General features: G+C 42.5%; 1 protein-coding gene across 5 annotated transcripts in view; it reads left to right on the top strand.

Moving 5' to 3' along the window:
* VAV3 (vav guanine nucleotide exchange factor 3) overlaps positions 1-17,008 on the top strand; it is a 490,967-nt gene that overhangs the window by 456,389 nt on the left and 17,570 nt on the right. For all 5 annotated transcript variants that reach the window (XM_068240048.1, XM_068240046.1, XM_068240044.1 and 2 more), the window contains 2 exons: positions 5,937-6,024; positions 16,850-16,979. In XM_068240048.1, the coding sequence (XP_068096149.1) occupies positions 5,937-6,024; positions 16,850-16,979 (218 nt within the window). The remainder of the gene's footprint in view (positions 1-5,936; positions 6,025-16,849; positions 16,980-17,008) is intronic.

The raw sequence follows: 17,008 nt of genomic DNA, 5'->3' as shown, positions 1-17,008 counted from the left end.
GAGCTTCTTAGGAATAAGGAATCTGCCAATCACCTGCTAATTAACCCTATACATGTGCCTGCCACAATCATATCTGCAAACCATGATCTGCCTGTTAAGTATGCTTGGAATCCTCCATTTGAGAAAGGAGAGATGGAAGCTCTGGTCAATGAATGGAAGAATGATTCAAGTTCATTTTGTCAATTTTACAGTGCAAAAAGTGAATTGGCATTGAATGCATGCATTAAGTCTGCCTATAACCTAATAAAAACTGGTGTGTGTGAGTATGACTTTGTGGCTCCATTGATTGATGTGTGGGAACTGATTTTGGATGATTTTTTTGTGACTCCGAATTCGCAAATTTGGCGTTCTGACCCGCCTGCTTCAGCACCTTTGGCTGATTCAGCAGGTGATTCGGAGCTCTTTTTGTGTGAAATTGAAGTTCCTGCAATTCCACCCTGTACCATGGATAACTCAGTGTTACTTCCCAGTAAAACAGAAGCCACTGATACATTCTTAACCTTGCCCTGCGCAAATTTCTCAGCAGAGAATCCAGAGGTCCTGCTGACTTCCGAGTCCAGCCTAGCCAGTACTCATGACTCTTTGTTTAGTGAAACAGACACCAGAAAAATCTTGCCTGTCTCTGCAAACACTTCTGCAGAAATTACCTGTGTTAATAAAGTTCAACTCCTGTCTGATCCAGCAGATGCGCAAACATTGTGTCTTGATCTTCCTGTTTCTACACCTCGCTCTAGTTTCGTGAATAGCTCAGAGCATCTGCTATGTGAACCTGAAATCGCAGAATTATTACCTTGTTCAGAAAATTTTCCAATAAATTTGCCCTGTACCATGAATTGTGCAGTAGATCTCTCCAATGAAACTCAGGTCACAGAATCATTATGCTGTCCAGCAGGTGCTTCCATGGTTTTGCCCTGCAATATGGACTGTTCAGTGATCCTGTCCAGTGAAGCTGTGGTCGCAGAGTCTTATGCTTCACCCAGTACTTTGGATACTTTAAACCCTCTAGCAGAGGAGGCTGAAGCACTGCTTACCTCAGTTGGTGTTGCAGTAATATTCACTTGTCTAGCAGCTGTTTTGGAATTACAGTCTGCTCTAATAAAACTTGATGAATTTCTGCCCAGCAAAGCAGAAGCCATTGAAATATTGTCCTCGTCAGCAAGTGTGTCAGATACCTTGTCCTGTACACAGTCTGATTTAACCAATGTTGTTGAGTCCCTCTCCAGTGTTGTAACAGCCGAGGAACTCCAGCCCTGTCCTCTGAATGTTTCAGAAGTCTTGCCCTGTAACATGGATAATTCTGATTCTCTGGTCAAAATAATAGAAATCTCAGAATTTCAGTCCGGTCTGATGAGTGTTCCTGAAACCCAGCCCTGTATCCTGAAAGATTCTGGTTCTCTGGCCGCTGTGGCAGAGGTTCCAGAGTCCCCTTCCTGTCCAGGGAATTCCTCAGTTTTGCCTAGTCCAGTGGGGGCTGCTGCAATACTGACTTGTTCTGCAGCGCCTCATGAGCTCCAATCCAGTGTATTAAATGAGTCTCTGTCCAGTCCAGAGGTAGTTGTGGAGTCCCTGTCTGGTTCAGTGCATACATCAGAAGATTTGTCCTGTCTTGTTAGTGCCCCTGAATCTGATTTGTTACTGACTTTGCTGGAATCAGCGACATCTAAGTCTGATCCAGCATTCTCGTGTAAAAGTCCAGTAGTTGCGAAGTTTAGTCATGATGATTTTTTTTTGGCCAGTCCTGGTTTTGGTCCTGTCTTGGCTGACCCTGAGGCTCACAGTTCCTCGACATGCCCAGAGGTTTCTCTTGTGCCGGTGTGCCCAGATGTTCTTTGTGTGCCAGAATGCCCAAGTGTGTCTAAGGTGTTAGCGTGCTCTGATGCTTCCTTAGTGGGAACACGTTCTGATATTGCCAGTCTGCCTGCATGCCCAGAGATGGTTCTGGTCCCTGAAAGCCCTGATATTGATGTTTGTCCTTGTGGCCCTGACTCGGGAATTGCCCTAGGTTCCATAGGGGTTCTTGATGGTTCTCCATGTGAGCCTAAGGGGCATTCTGACCTATGGAGATCTCTTTGGAGCTTCAAGGTGTTCTGGGAGGTCTCTGAGAAAACTTGTCCTGGTGCCTTGGACTGGTTCAACAGTGGGTTTTGTGTTGGTAAAGACAGTACCGGTGGGCATTGCAAAGGCTTTGTCGTTTCTGAACGGTTCCTGGAAGGCGGTGGGTATCGCTCAGGGAGTTTCGGAGGGCTTTCTTCTGGAAATCATGGTTCTGATGGGTGTCACACTGGGGCTTGTAGTACTGATGGGCATGGTTCTGTAGGTTCTGGTTCTGATGGGTCCAGTCTTGTGGGGACTGATTCTGGAATTCGGTCTTGCCGGGCTGTCCCGGTCATCATGAATTATCAGTCAGACTGTTTTGTTGGAAATTTCAGTTTTGAAAAGCGTCTGGAATCCACTTTTAAAGGCGGGGGTACTGTAATGATCGCTGCTGCAGCAGCTATTGCTGGAAGTAGTGCTGCAGCTCAGGCAGTTCTGATGTCTTTCCATGCAAGCTGCATAGCCTTGTCTGTCTTTCCCTGCTGTCAGCTTGTGACTGATTATCATTCACCTGTGTGGGAATCTGCATGTCTGCTCCCATTGGATGACCTCAGTATAAAGATCTGCTTCCTGCAGGGTTTCCTTGGGTTTTCATAGCTTCAGCCTAAGCCTGTCTTGCTGTCGCTTTAGCCCCCGATCGTGTTTCTTGTTATAAAGATACTTTGCTGGTCTTTGCATCATATATTGGTTCATTGCCAATATATATGCATACCAGCACGTTTATTATTTTCCTTGTATTTGTGTTACGTTAATACATCAGTGTCGCTGATGTATACGTACACGAACTGTTTATATCCTGTGTGCAGTTAGTCAGCTTTCCAGCACGTTTTGGTAGGTTGCGCGTACCGTGACCACCCGTGCTGAGGTAGTTACCCTGCTCCTGGTTCTGTTTGTGGATTGCGTTCATCTCTGCGAAGAGATAACGAATCCTTCTGAATCCTGTTCTGTTACCGTTTGTGGATTGCGTTCATCTCTGCGAAGAGATAACGAATCCTTCTGAATCCTGTTCTGTTACCGTTTGTGGATTGCGTTCATCTCTGCGAAGAGATAGCGAATCCTTCTGAGTCCTGTTCCCTGTGTTACTCCATTCCTAGTCAGCGTTCCTGCTTATGTCATATATCGGTTCATTGCCGATATATACATATGTTAGTCAGACGTAACAAATAGTTTCATTGATAGCTGTAATTGTAATACGCTAGGAAAACATACTTATTGTATATTTATCTGTGTTACGTTCTTCTATCTCAATCCTGCTATTTTCTGACTATCCTGTCCTGTCTTTGTGAGGCACGCCATCGCCGCATCGCATTGGCTGCCTCATTCCAGTCTGTCTGGTTTTGGACGCTTGCTGTCGCTAAGTAGCCGCTAGCTAGCAAGCGTTCATTCTGACTACCTGTCCTGATCTCCTCAGTTCTGGTTTATGCGCTCAGCGCTACTTTGCGCTGAGACGTTATAACGAAAGCATTGTTTGTGGCTGTCAGATCTGCACTGGCTCTGTGCGCCACAATCTCCTATTGGAGTCAGTCCTCCCCTCCACTATACTAGGGATAGCCTGTTTTCTGGTGCTAGTGTGTGTACCTCCTCCACGCCAGCTCATGCGTTGCATGCTGACTGTGGAGAATACACCACCAAGCCTTACAACATCCAAGGAGGATGAGGGATCTACATGACTTTTCATTAGCAACTTCTCTGTTTTTATATAATAAATGTAAAAATTGCTGGTGTCCTTGCTGATTTATCAAAACCAGTGCGAGAGGAATTGAAGCAAATCGAGCGCAGTAGTGGAGCAGCTGCTAAGAGTGACCAGTCAGAATCCTGAATCTGCTCCATTTTTGCACCAGTTCTTCTTGAACTGGTTTTGAGAAATCTGTCTCACAGTATACAGGTTTGGGACATGGCTTATTGTCTCTTTCATCCACTCTCACTGTCTTTGTAGTCAAGTGCTTAAAGCCTGCTGCTGTTATCTATGTTTCACATGGTTATTGAGCAGGGCTTAGTGCATAGAAAATAGATGTTGTGAGTAGAGCTAGCCATGCACCATACAATCTTGATTGCTTAGTCTTGCTCAATATTATAACTTCCATGTTGCATGGAGGTTGAAAAGTATTTACAGACTGTTGGCAATTACAGTATAGTGGCCACCCGAGGAGCAGGAGCGCTTACTGAAGGGGCCGGTGAGAGTGCGATCTTTACTAAATAGACGAAGGTATGTTTATATGAATACCCACGGCTTCTGTTCAGGATCCCTTTACATAAGGGAATGTTCATTGCCATCTATCACCCCCTGTTCCTTGCAGCTCCCCAAAACACAATAAAAACATTGAGATCCCTTGGAAGAGGAGAGGGATGAGGACAAACACAACACAAACAACCTGACAGAAGTTATACATTTTATCCAATTTGTCTAAAAGTATAAAACAAAAAAGTGGGTGCAGTTTGACTATTTTATTTGACTGATATTTTTTTGCATATTTTAACTATATGACGCTAATGAAGGCCCATACATATGCATCTTCTGTTCACGTGGGGGCATATGCTAAAAAGTAAAGTAAAGTTGCCATGTGCAGGGATCGCACAGCAACTTTGCGGTTAATTACAGTGGCAAGGTAGAGCACATTGCACAATAGTGTGACCCATGTTACCTACGTTTGAGCGTTTTTAGAGTAATGTGCAATAAACAAGTAGTGTAATGCTTGTTACCCCAGCAATGCTAATTGTGCTATCGTGTCACGGTAAGCAATGCAAAATTGCCTTATGCTTCCTGCACATGGCAACTTTACGGTACTTTTGTGCATCGACCCTTTGCTCACTAAATAGAGAAGCCATAAAAGGAGCATTATAGGAATCTAGATGTTTCTGAAAAAGGTCAACAATGGCAGTACCCGTACATCTGTTGTCCTTTCTGGTTTACTTTCTTTTAAAAAAAGACCAGAACGCAAGTGAACTGTAAATAATTTTCTGTATAGCACTGTAAGGTTAACCTACAGCATGAATCTCGTATCACTGGAAATCATTGGCTATTGCATCATAATCAATCATTGAGCTTGCAAAGTAATTAGAGCTGCTACACAGAAAGCCTGAATGCACAATAAATATGAACAATTACGTAGTGTCATGGTCATCTGTGAATGATCACATGGCTGGCGTTCAGCGTGGCAGTTATTAGCGTGCGTTGTTTACAAAATCCATAATCAACTCAGTATGTAGTGGGTAAACATGCCAATGCAGCTTTTTTCTTTTTATTTTTAAAGACATTTTTTAAAATTCTCAAATTTTACAACGCTGCTGAAGCATCCAGCAGAACAACTACACAACAACACACATAAACAAACAACAACAGTCGTGTTGCACAGCAGAGACCGACCCCCAGAGCAAACGGTTACTAAAACATGCCAATGCGGCTTAGTATAAATATATATCACCCTATGCATTTCTGACTGTGCAGAGGGCATGTGGCTATTTATTGCGCTCAACGTCTACAGACAACAAAAGTTTGACACACTCGGGGCACCTGGGATGATCATGAAGACAACTTTGAATATTGAAATCAGGCAATGGCCCATAACCACAAATAATTTGAATTTAATCATGCCATATAGAATGGAGCTAATTGGATTTAAATATGATCCCGCAACCTGATCTTTCAAAAATAAACTGCATGTTTTCTTCACCTTGCTAAATATATTCTGTTAATGAGTTGTCAGGCCTGTGTTGGATGGAATATACACCCAGCCTCAGCAATGAATCTGTTTACTCTTGTTTTGTGCCCTGCCTGCAGGTAATTATTGATCCTTGGCTGATTAAAAGCAAATTTATATTCAGAAGTTATGCTTTGCCCGCAGGTACAACAATGAAGTGAAGCACATCAAGATATTAACGAGAGATGGCTCTTTTCGTATTGCAGAAAATAGGAAATTTAAAAGTTTAATGGTAAGCATTGATTACATTCCGTTACTAAAAAAATGTCACCCTGATCTATCGTTTGTTAAACTCTTTCTGCCTGAGAGCGTCTCTGGCAAACTTGAAGGCTCCATTGCTTGTTGACTAAAAATATCAGAGCATGATTTACCTTTATCACATCAGTCCAATAAGAAATGCAGTAAGGGTCTTTTATGATGGATGGGAACATATAAAGTGCTGCTCTGTGTTTATTCCTAACTTGTCCTGTTGCCAAGAGTGTTTCTGGCTCAGGTGCCAAATCAGCTAAAGCTCAACATGCTATTACTGCTCTGCAGCTCTCAAAAGTCTTTATCATTACTAAAGAGTATATAACTAAAATAGTAGAAGAGGTTTTACATTTTGCAGGATATTTGAGGTGATGTTTGACAGGCTGGGCTGTTCATAAAGTGATTTTTGTGAGGAATTAGGCAGTACTCTTTTTTTTTTTTTTGTTCCGTCATCACAGCATTTGTATTTGCAGATGTTTATCGCTTTTATTTGATGTGCATCTGCAGTTTGAACTTATTATTATTAGTTAGTATTTATAAAGCGTCAGCATCTTCTGCAGAGTATGTACAGAGTATATTGTCTCGTCACTTATCTGTTCCTCAGAGGGGCTCACAATCTAATCCCTACCAAAGTCATATGTCTATGTATCTATAGTGTAGTATATGTATCGTAGTCTAGGTCCAATATAGGGAAATATGCTATATTAAGTTCTGGCAAGGTAGCTCTTCGTGGCTTTGGCTGAGAATCATGCGTGAGCACGGGGGCGTTCAGAGTGCTTTTAAAGATCTTTAAACTACAATGACCGCTAAGTATATTGTTTCCTTCCTTACCCCTCTAGCCGGCTGCTGCTCCGATGTGCCCCACGCCGCTATCCTTCCTTCATAACCATAGAAACAGTTGCTATAACAGAGTAAGATGTCTGTATAGCACTCGGCCCCTGAACTGTCACCCAAGCGATTTGAATTCCAATCCCTTGGGCAATAACAATTGTGTGTGTGTGTTTACGCACCTTATTATTTGCGTAGACCCTATTTTTCAGATAATGGCTAATTTGATTTATTGTTTTTCATAACATTGATAACATTAGCTCCTTGCAAGTTTGAATTGATGTCTCCCTTGTACAAAGAAGTGATGAGAATATGCTTTTTACTGACAGTTGTTTAACCTCTTCAGTGTTAATCCGCCTAAAGATCAGGCCATTTTTTGTAAAATAGGCCACTGCAGCTTTAAGGCCAAGCTGCAGGGCCGCACAACTCAGCACACAAGTGATTCCCCCCCCCCCCCTTTTCTCCCCACCAACAGAGCTCTAGTTGGTGGGTTCTGATCGCTCCCCCACCACCCTGCCTATCACTGTGATCGGCTGTCATAGGCTTCAGCCTATGACAGCGGATCACCGCAGAGACTCTGGAGGGGACAGCCATGTCACGGCTGTCCCCAGTACAGCGCTGCTGTAGATCGCAGCGCTGTACGAGCTAATTAGATGGCTCTGCGATGCCTACGCAGTGTGCGCGCAATCTCCTGCAAAACGAAGCCCCAGGACTTTACGCCGATCGGCGTTAGGTGGTCCTGGGGCTGCCGCCGCAGCCACTCCCATCGGCTTGACACGTTTGGCAGTAGGTTAAAGGAAGCCTGAAGTGAGAGGACTACAGAGGCTTATTATTATTATTATTTATTATTATTATTATTGATTTATAAAGCGCCAACATATTCCGTGGCGCTGTACAAAGTAAGAAACAAACATGGGGTACATAATAATACAGACAATGGTATACACCAATATACAAAATACATAATTAGTGACAAAATACAAAGAATGATACAAGATACAAATTATAGAATTGGTAATGACAGTGATAAAATTAACATGATGAATAAAATGTATAATGGTTACCAAGACACAAAAGAGGGGCTTGCTTCATTCATTCATTCGTTCTTCGTTCCCATATAAACAATGGTCTGGCTGTCATGCTAAACTTTAGTTCTGACTTGTCTTATTAGTTGTTTATGGGTGGCTCACCTGCAAGAAGCATACAGAATGTGGAGTCAGACCAGAGTCAAAGCTTGTGATATGTATGCTCATTCTGGGCCTGTGACTTATAATATTAGAGACAGAGCTTCAACAGGGAAGTCAGGAAGTCAGGAAGTCATTGTTTATTAGAGAATAAAGATGGAAGTTTTCATATTGACTTCAGGTACCCTTTAAGAACCGTTACAGTGGATCTAAACTCTTGCACTGGGCAGAAGGAAATCAGAAAGAAATGCACCCTGTATGTATTCAGAGAGTTTAGCCTGTTTAATTCCCCCTCACCTGGGGCTAATCATAAGTTGTAATTTGATCCCTCAGCTGTGTCAGCTGAATTCCTCGGCCGGGAGGCTAATTTGAAAACACAGGATGTTAACAATATGTCTGCTTCCATGAAAGCAGGAATTTGACAAACTGCAGATTTATTGTAGGGTTTGTATCAGCTGTAACAAATAAATGTTTTTCTTTTAAGGTTATTGTGCTGCTGTGTATCTTTTAGAGCATAGAGGAAATTCTGAGTTTAGGTCAGCTTTAACCCCCTTGGCGGTATGAAAAATACCGCCAGGGGGCAGCGCAGCAGTTTTTTAAAAAAAAAAAAATTTTAAATCATGTAGCGAGCCCAGGGCTCGCTACATGATAGCCGCTGCTCAGCGGCATCCCCCCAGCCCCGCCGATCGCCTCCGGCGATAGGCGATCAGGAAATCCTGTTCAAAGAACGGGATTTCCTGGAGGGCTTCCCCCGTCGCCATGGCGACGGGGCGGGATGACGTCACCGACGTCAGCGACGTCGGGACGTCATTGGGAGACCCGATCCACCCCTTGGCGCTGCCTGGCACTGATTGGCCAGGCAGCGCAGGGGTCTGGGGGGGGGGGCCGCGCGCTGCACCGGATAGCGGCGATCGGGCGCGCGGCGGCGGCGATCGGGGTGCTGGCGCAGCTAGCAAAGTGCTAGTTGCGTCCAGCAAAAAAAAAATTATGAAAGTCGGCCCAGCAGGGCCTGAGCGGCACCCTCCGGCGGCTTACCCCGTGTCCAGCACGGGGTTACCGCTAAGGAGGTTAAGGTACTCTCCATTTATTTAGGAAAGCGCCCTTTACAGTGAGAATAATTAAACTAGACTGTATTACCGCAGGAAGTAGTTATGGCAAACTCTATATCTGCATTTTAGGGAGGCTTGGGTTCTTTTCTTGCATTGAAGGACATCCATGGCTATAATTACTAGTACTTCCCGTCTGTGGTTTTCTCTTTTCAGGCGAATTAATTGTTCCAAGCCTTGTAAGGGATTTTCGCCTTCCTCTGGATCAACTGAGATATGTTAGGCTGCAGTCTAATGTTATACTTTAAAGAGACACTGAAGCAGAAAAAAAATTATGATATAATGAATTGGTTATATAGTACGGATAATTAATAGAACATTAGTAGCAAAGAAAATAGTCTCATATTTTTATTTTCAGTTATATAGGGTTTTTTTTATAATCATCCTGTAATATTTACAGCTTACACCCCACACTCTGCATTCTAAATGATTTCGCAGAGCAGGTTAATGACCTTTTGAAATTTCCTCTACATAAAAAAACAAAACACAGTCACAGACAGTTGAGATAATAAGCTTCAGAAGACAGAGCTCTCTGTGACTTTGAAAGTTGAAGAGCTCAGTGAAGCTCTTTTGCATAGATAACACCTGAAGTTTCTTAACTCTTCCTGTACTGGAAACAATATTAGACTCATATCTCTGCTGCTAATGTTTTATTTTTTAGCTGTACTACACATACAAATCATTATATCATAAGATTATTTTCACTTCAGATTCCCTTTAAAGCGGGATTGTCACCATAAAAATCAAAAACAATTCAACAGCAACTGTTCTGAGTGATAAAGTTGCTAATCCTGCATTTAAAACTTTCAAAACTTTTTTTCTGCTGTTATGATTTGGATTTATCACATGCTTAAGGAGCACTGGCCCTTTAATAGTCAGGGCCAAACAGTTGCATGCTGGGGGTTCTTTTTATATAATATATTCCTCCTCTTCCATTTATTTCTCTGCCAAGCTGCTTATCTGAAACATGATCCCCTGCTCACTTGTGTTTACAAACAAGGCTGAGGTGAGTCAGCGACTGGAGGAGAAAAGAAAAAAAAGTAAAGGGCAGAAATGACATCAGGATTTAGCCTAAATTGTAGGCAAAAACATGGTTCCCACCAGGAACAGAATTCTCTTCATTTACTATATAACATTCACTGAAATCAAAACGTGGACAGTACAATACATGTGTTATGTAGATAGATCAAGTATTTATCTACTTATATACTGTACGTGTTTTTTTCCCCCTGACATATGGCTAATCCTCCTGCTTTAACAGAGAGTATTACCCCCTCTACCATTTCCCCAAACTCAGCCAGCTGCCAGCCTCATTATCTTAGATGTTGGCCCAGGGACACTGCAACGGAAAATGCATAATATACTAAAAAGAATATTTAAACATTTGCATGGTGTGTGTATCCCTTTAACCCTGTTTATATACACAGATAACATAATTCCCTTACATTTCACTAACAGTGTTCAGAATCTTCAAACATATCTTAAAGATGGGCCTCACCAGTGCTTAGAAGTCATCAATTTAGATATGCAATAGCAAAAAAAGCATATTCAGATGTGTATAGTGGCGCCAATAGCAAAAAATATGCAAATATGCAAAATCCCTCCGGCATTGCAAGCCAGTCAGATGATTACATTGGAATCCAGATAACTTTGAATTTCCCATATGTAGAATTTCTGTAACTTATTTCACCTGTGTCACTTGACCTGCAATTTACTAGAATTCTGTATTAAAGATAAGCTTTTAGTATGCTATAGCTCTGGTAGGCAGTCAGTCCACCTGAGACAGGATTCCAAGGCCATAATTGGTAAGCCAGTAAGAGTCTGGTTGAACGGTTCTGATGACTAATGGGTGACTGGGGTGAGTTGTAGTTCAATAGTTACACAGGCATGGCTACATAAAGTTAAGTCTTTGGTGCAAGCAAGTGAAACAGTCAGCTTTTATTCATTGGTAGGATGTAGCTGGTTTAAATAATAAAAGGTGGCTGGATAGTGTAATGGTTAAGGGCTCTGCCTCTGACACAGGAGACCAGGGTTTGAATCTCGGCTCTGCCTGTTCAGTAAGCCAGCACTTATTCAGTAGGAGACCTTGGGCAAGTCTCCCTAACACTGCTACTGCCTATAGAGCGTGTCCTAGTGGCTGCAGCTCTGGCGCTTTGAGTCCGCCAGGAGAAAAGCGTAATATAAATGTTCTGTGTTTGTTTAAATAGGTCAATCTGGCTAGGAGAGTCTCAGGTAAGGATGTCACGCTCTGTGCTTGTTATCTGGGCTGTACAACCTTCCATTCATCAGCACTAGCAGTGCTGCACGACGTCCCATTATTGCTGCCCCTCCCCTACAACCTGATAGGCTATAGCAGGTGGAGGGAGGAAGTAAAAACTTCAGAGATGCAGTGGGCAGTGATACAGTCGCTGCACGCCGATCTTGATGCCGAGCTGCTCCATAATGACAGCTGCACTTTGCATGCAGACTGTGACTGATGTGGAGGACCGTGGACCGGGCTCACTGCGGCCTGGCATTGGACCATGGACCGGGGTTTTGGGACCCCTGCTTTAAAGGATACCTTAGCTTTTAGCAATTTTAGGGGAGCAGGCATGTGCAGCAAGCAGTCCTGATGCCTACTTCTCCACCCGTTCTTCTCACTCCCCCACCGTTATCTTGAAAAGGCCGCCCAAAGCTACTTCCGGGTAAACCAGGGTCGGTGAACAGTATGCAGGCGCTGCTCGGCGTCGCGCATCCTTGGACTGTGGCCGGGAGTGCTCTGTGCATGCACACTACGTAGTCGTGATGATGCTGCACATGTCTGCTTCCCCTTTCTGAAAATTCCTAAGGTATCCTTTAAGGTAACCCCTTCTAACCTTAACACTCCTTCACTCCCTTCCTGAACCTTAACCTTAACACTTTACCAATGCTAATATTTAAAGGGCACCTGAAGGGATATGGATGCTGCCCTATTAACAGTTAGGTCAATAAGTATTTGGACAGAGACAACTTTTTTTCTAATTTTGGTTCTGTACATTACCACAATGAATTTTAAATGAAACAACTCAGATGCAGTTGAAGTGCAGACTTCCAGCTTTAATTCAGTGGGGTGAACAAAACGATAACATAAAAATGTGAGGGAACTAGAGCAATTTTTTAACACAATCCCTTCATTTCATGGGTTTAAAAGTAATTGGACAGATCAAATAACTGGAAAAAGAAGTTAATTTCTAATACTTGGTTAAAACCCCTTTACTGACAATGACAGCCTGAAGTCTTGAACTCATGGAAATCCCCAGATGCTGGTATTCTCCTTTTTAATGCTCTGCCAGGCCTTTGCTACTGCGGCTTTCAGTTGCTGTCCGAAGTTTAGTCTTCAAGTGAAATGCATTGTCAGTTGGGTTAAGATCAGGTAAGTGACTTAGCCATTCAATCATTTTTCACTTTTTTGCTTTAACTGCTAGGTTGGTTTGGCTGTATGTTTTGGGTAATTATCCAACTGTATGATGAAATGCAGTTTGTCTGCATTTAGATTGATCGGAGCAGACAGTATGTCTCTGAACACCTCAGAATTCATTTGGCTGCTTTTATCTTGTGTCACATCATCAGTAAACGTTAGTGTCCCAGTGACACTGGTAGCTAAGCACACCCAAGCCATCACACTGACTCCACTGTGTTTTACAGATGATGTGTGGTATGCTTTGAATAATGAGCTGTTCCATGCCTTCTCCATACTTTTCTTGCCATCATTCTGGTAGAGGTTACCCTTACAAGGCTTTTAGTGTTAACTATTTGCATGCAAACATATGCAAAGGCTGTAGCTGAGCGCTGGCTGCCCAATCCTTCCTCCCTATGACTTATTAGGCAGTACTGTGCTAGGGGCCCAATCCTTCCTCCCTGTAGCTTGTTGAGGCAGTACAGTACTGGCTGCGCAATCCTTCCTCCCTATAGCTGATGAGGCAGTACAGTGCTAGGTGCCCAATCCTTCCTCCCTATGGCTGATAAGGCAGTACAGTGCTAGGGACCCAATCCTTCCTTCCTATGGCTGATGAGGCAGTACAGTGCTGGGTGCCCAATCCTTCCTCCCTATAGCTGATGAGGCAGTACTGTGCTAGGTACCCAATCATTCCTCCCTATAGCTGATAAGGCATTACAGTGCTGGCTGCGCAATCCTTCCTTCCTATGGCTGATGAGGCAGTACAGTACTGGCTGCCCAATCTTTCCTCCCTATAGCTGATAAGGCAGTACAGTGCTAGGGGCCCAATCCTTCCTTCTTATGGCTGATGAGGCAGTACAGTGCTGGGTGCCCAATCCTTCCTCCCTATAGCTGATGAGGCAGTACTGTCCTAGGTACCCAATCATTCCTCCCTATAGCTGATAAGGCAGTACAGTGCTAGGAGCCCAATCCTTCCTTCCTATGGCTGATGAGGCAGTACAGTGCTAGGGGCCCAATCCTTCCTTCCTATGGCTGATGAGGCTGTACAGTACTAGCTGCCCAATCTTTCCTCCCTATAGCTGATAAGGCAGTACAGTGCCAGGGGCCCAATCCTTCCTTCCTATGGCTGATGAGGCAGTACAGTGCTAGGGGCCCAATCCTTCCTTCCTATGGCTGATGAGGCAGTACAGTACTGGCTACCCAATCTTTCCTCCCTATAGCTGATAAGGCAGTACAGTGCTAGGGGCCCAATCCTTCCTTCATATGGCTGATAAGGCATTACAGTGCTAGGGGCCCAATCTTTCCTTCCTCTCTATGACTGATAAGGCAGTACAGTCCTAGGTGCCCAATCCTTCCTCCCTATAGCTGATAAGGCAGTACAGTGCAAGGGGCCCAATCCTTCCTTCCTATGGCTGATGAGGCAGTACAGTGCTAGGGGCCCAACCCTTCCTTCCTATGGCTGATGAGGCCGTACAGTACTGGCTGCCCAATCTTTCCTCCCTATAGCTGATAAGGCAGTACAGTGCTAGGGGCCCAATCCTTCCATCATATGGCTGATAAGGCATTACAGTGCTAGGGGCCCAATCTTTCCTTCCTCTCTATGACTGATAAGGCAGTACAGTCCTAGGTGCCCAATCCTTCCTCCCTTTGGCAGTACAGTGCTGGTTGATTATTTTCTCCTCCTTATAGCTGATGAGGCAGTACAGTGCTGGATGCCCAATTCCTATTTTGTATAGCTGATAAGGCCTTACAGCTGGGTGCTAGTGCCCAGCATTTAACAAAACTGGTAAGATGAATATGAAATATCTGCATTTTAAAATATATTGAAAGTGCTAAAATGTTCCATGTAGTGTACTTACTTTTTCATATGACTTTCAGTAAAAACACTTCACTTATTAAATACCACCTTGGTACATACTGCTACGTGTTATGAAGAGTGCTGGCTTCCTTTCCAGTATTCTGTCCTTGCAACTTTGTGACATTTAATTTGCATCCCTGCACATTCCCTGCACATTCCCTGCTTGAATTATTGAAGTGCTTTGTGTGAAATAATACGTCTGTTTTATTGCCCATAGATTTGTTGTTGTTTTTTTGTTTTTGCTATTATTTTTAAATAAAAAAAAGAATCCTCAAAGGAAAGAAGTGACTTTTAGGAGGCATAACAATGAAAGAGATTTAATTTAACACATAAACTTACCAAATTGTGCCTCTTTGTAATGGTGTTTTATGGAGTTTTACTACCCAGGAACATAACAATAAAAGCAAAACAATATATTTGTGTAATTGGAATAGAGGAAATAAATTAGCTCACTTACAATTTAAATATATTGCCTGTGTATGTTTATTTTGCTTTTATTTGCAGCGCTGGAGGCTGGTTATTTCTTGGCTATTAATTCTTCATATCCATATGGCTAGCTGCCTACAGTTGCTTGTTATAGTGTGTTATATGTTATAGTTATAGTCATATAATATATGCCAGAACTATAAGAAAGACATCAGGTGCATGTAACCATTTCTAGAAATGTATTCTCGCTGAGATATTAAATGTTTGAGTTGACTTATTCACCGCTACCTGCATTTTAAACCCTGCCTAATGCAGGTCTATTAAATATATGACTTTTCTTTTGAAGTGTTTTGGGATACTCTGAAAGTTTAACCTGGCATTCTGTATTATAATAAAAAAAAAATGACACAGCCCCAACTTCTGAATTCTGTCTTGAGCTTGTCTACTCCTGCCACGTTACAATGATAGTCCCTAATTACGATGGGTGGCTTTACTGTCCAGTAATCAGAAATGAGAAACAGTACGGGTAGGGTTCAAGCTAGAGGTTGAAAACTTGCGTAACACTTTTTGGGGCTCTTGGAGGATCAACCTGTCAGTTTTAGTAAATTCCTGGCAAAATAGATAAAGTAACCTAGAACATTATGTGCAGTACACATAAACATATTTTGGTACAGCCTAACTTCTTGTTCACCACTATGTAACATGCTAGTGCAGTGTCATTATGTCCAACAATTCGACCTCAGGAGACTATCCAATTACATAGTGCCAATGCCAATCCTCCAGGCAGATACACAACTTCTGCCACTACTTCGTGCAATTTATTTCATGTCATGTACATTACATGTTATAGGCAGGGCCCTTCATCACACCTGATGAAGGTCTGTGCCTGTAACATGTAGTGTGCATGACATGTAATAAATTGCACGCAAGTTCATGCCAGTAGTGTGCCTCCTTCTGTGAGTGATACAGTATCTATATGTATCTATTTGAATAATAATCAATATATATATAGTTATTCAAAAGGAAATATGCTGAATATAATGTTACCTTCTTAAAACAGAACGTATGCCTTCTGTTTTAAGAAGACAATATTATATTCAGCATTGCTTTTTAGTAGGAGAGCTTTTTTTTTTTAGTCCCTTATACTTTCCTAGTGGTTCTGTGTCACCATGAGCTATAAGGGGCCTATTTATAAAGAAGTCATTATCTGATGTGAGATCATCACATTCTTGTTCTCCCCTCTTTAAATCGGATCACTACTTTTATGTTTAATACTACATAAAAGGGTGATTGAGTTTTACACGGCAAATTCTGTAACGCTTTAAAGCAGCACACCATCAATTCATAAGAATGTTTCACCAGTGGGTGGTTGGTCTCCACTCTTATATCAGCAGAAATTCCAGAATGGTCACCACACCAATGAATGTTTCAAGGGTGTTTATTAACTCATCACCAACTGCAACCAGCGACAACTCTTCTTGAAGAATTGTTAGTTACCATTCTATTGACACACCAATTTTTGTTGTCTGAGACAGAACCTAGAGGCACTGTTAAGGCAAGTGATATTGCTTAATGGTGCCTAGTGGCTACTCTGCAATAGGTAGGCCATCTTTAAGTGCTTGCCACTCCAAACTCTGTAGATCAAAGTGTCAAGTCTATGGCCAGCTTAATTCACCAAGCCTGGAAAGTTGTTTTTTGTAAATCTTATAATGTGTATGTTTCTAATTAAATAAAGAAAAAATGTGATAGTGATGAACACAATAAATGCTATAATGTCTCTGCTATCCGTTGTACAGTTCTGCGTAATATGTTAGTGGTTTATAAATAAAGTTCATGAAGAATAATAATAATAGAAAGCAAAGTGATTAAAAAAAACCTACATTCCCTTTAAGGGACATGTAATTACATTTTTATTTAGACGCACTGTTTAATTACTCATCTAATAGCAAAAACAATACATTTGAGTCTTGTACCCATTATGTTTTGTGCAGGAACTTGTAGAGTATTATAAGCACCAGTCTCTCCGGGAGGGCTTCAGGAGTTTGGATACAACTCTTCTCTTCCCTTACAAAGCTGTGGAAAATCACATTGGCCATGCGAGTAACAGATCATCTGGAATGTGTAAGTATTCAGCCCTTTGCATGTCTAGC

The sequence above is a fragment of the Hyperolius riggenbachi genome, chromosome 6 (assembly GCF_040937935.1).
Source record: "Hyperolius riggenbachi isolate aHypRig1 chromosome 6, aHypRig1.pri, whole genome shotgun sequence".
Lineage (NCBI taxonomy): Eukaryota > Metazoa > Chordata > Amphibia > Anura > Hyperoliidae > Hyperolius > Hyperolius riggenbachi.
The sequence above is the reverse complement of the archived record's forward strand: the minus strand, read 5'-3'. Positions and strand labels throughout refer to the sequence as shown.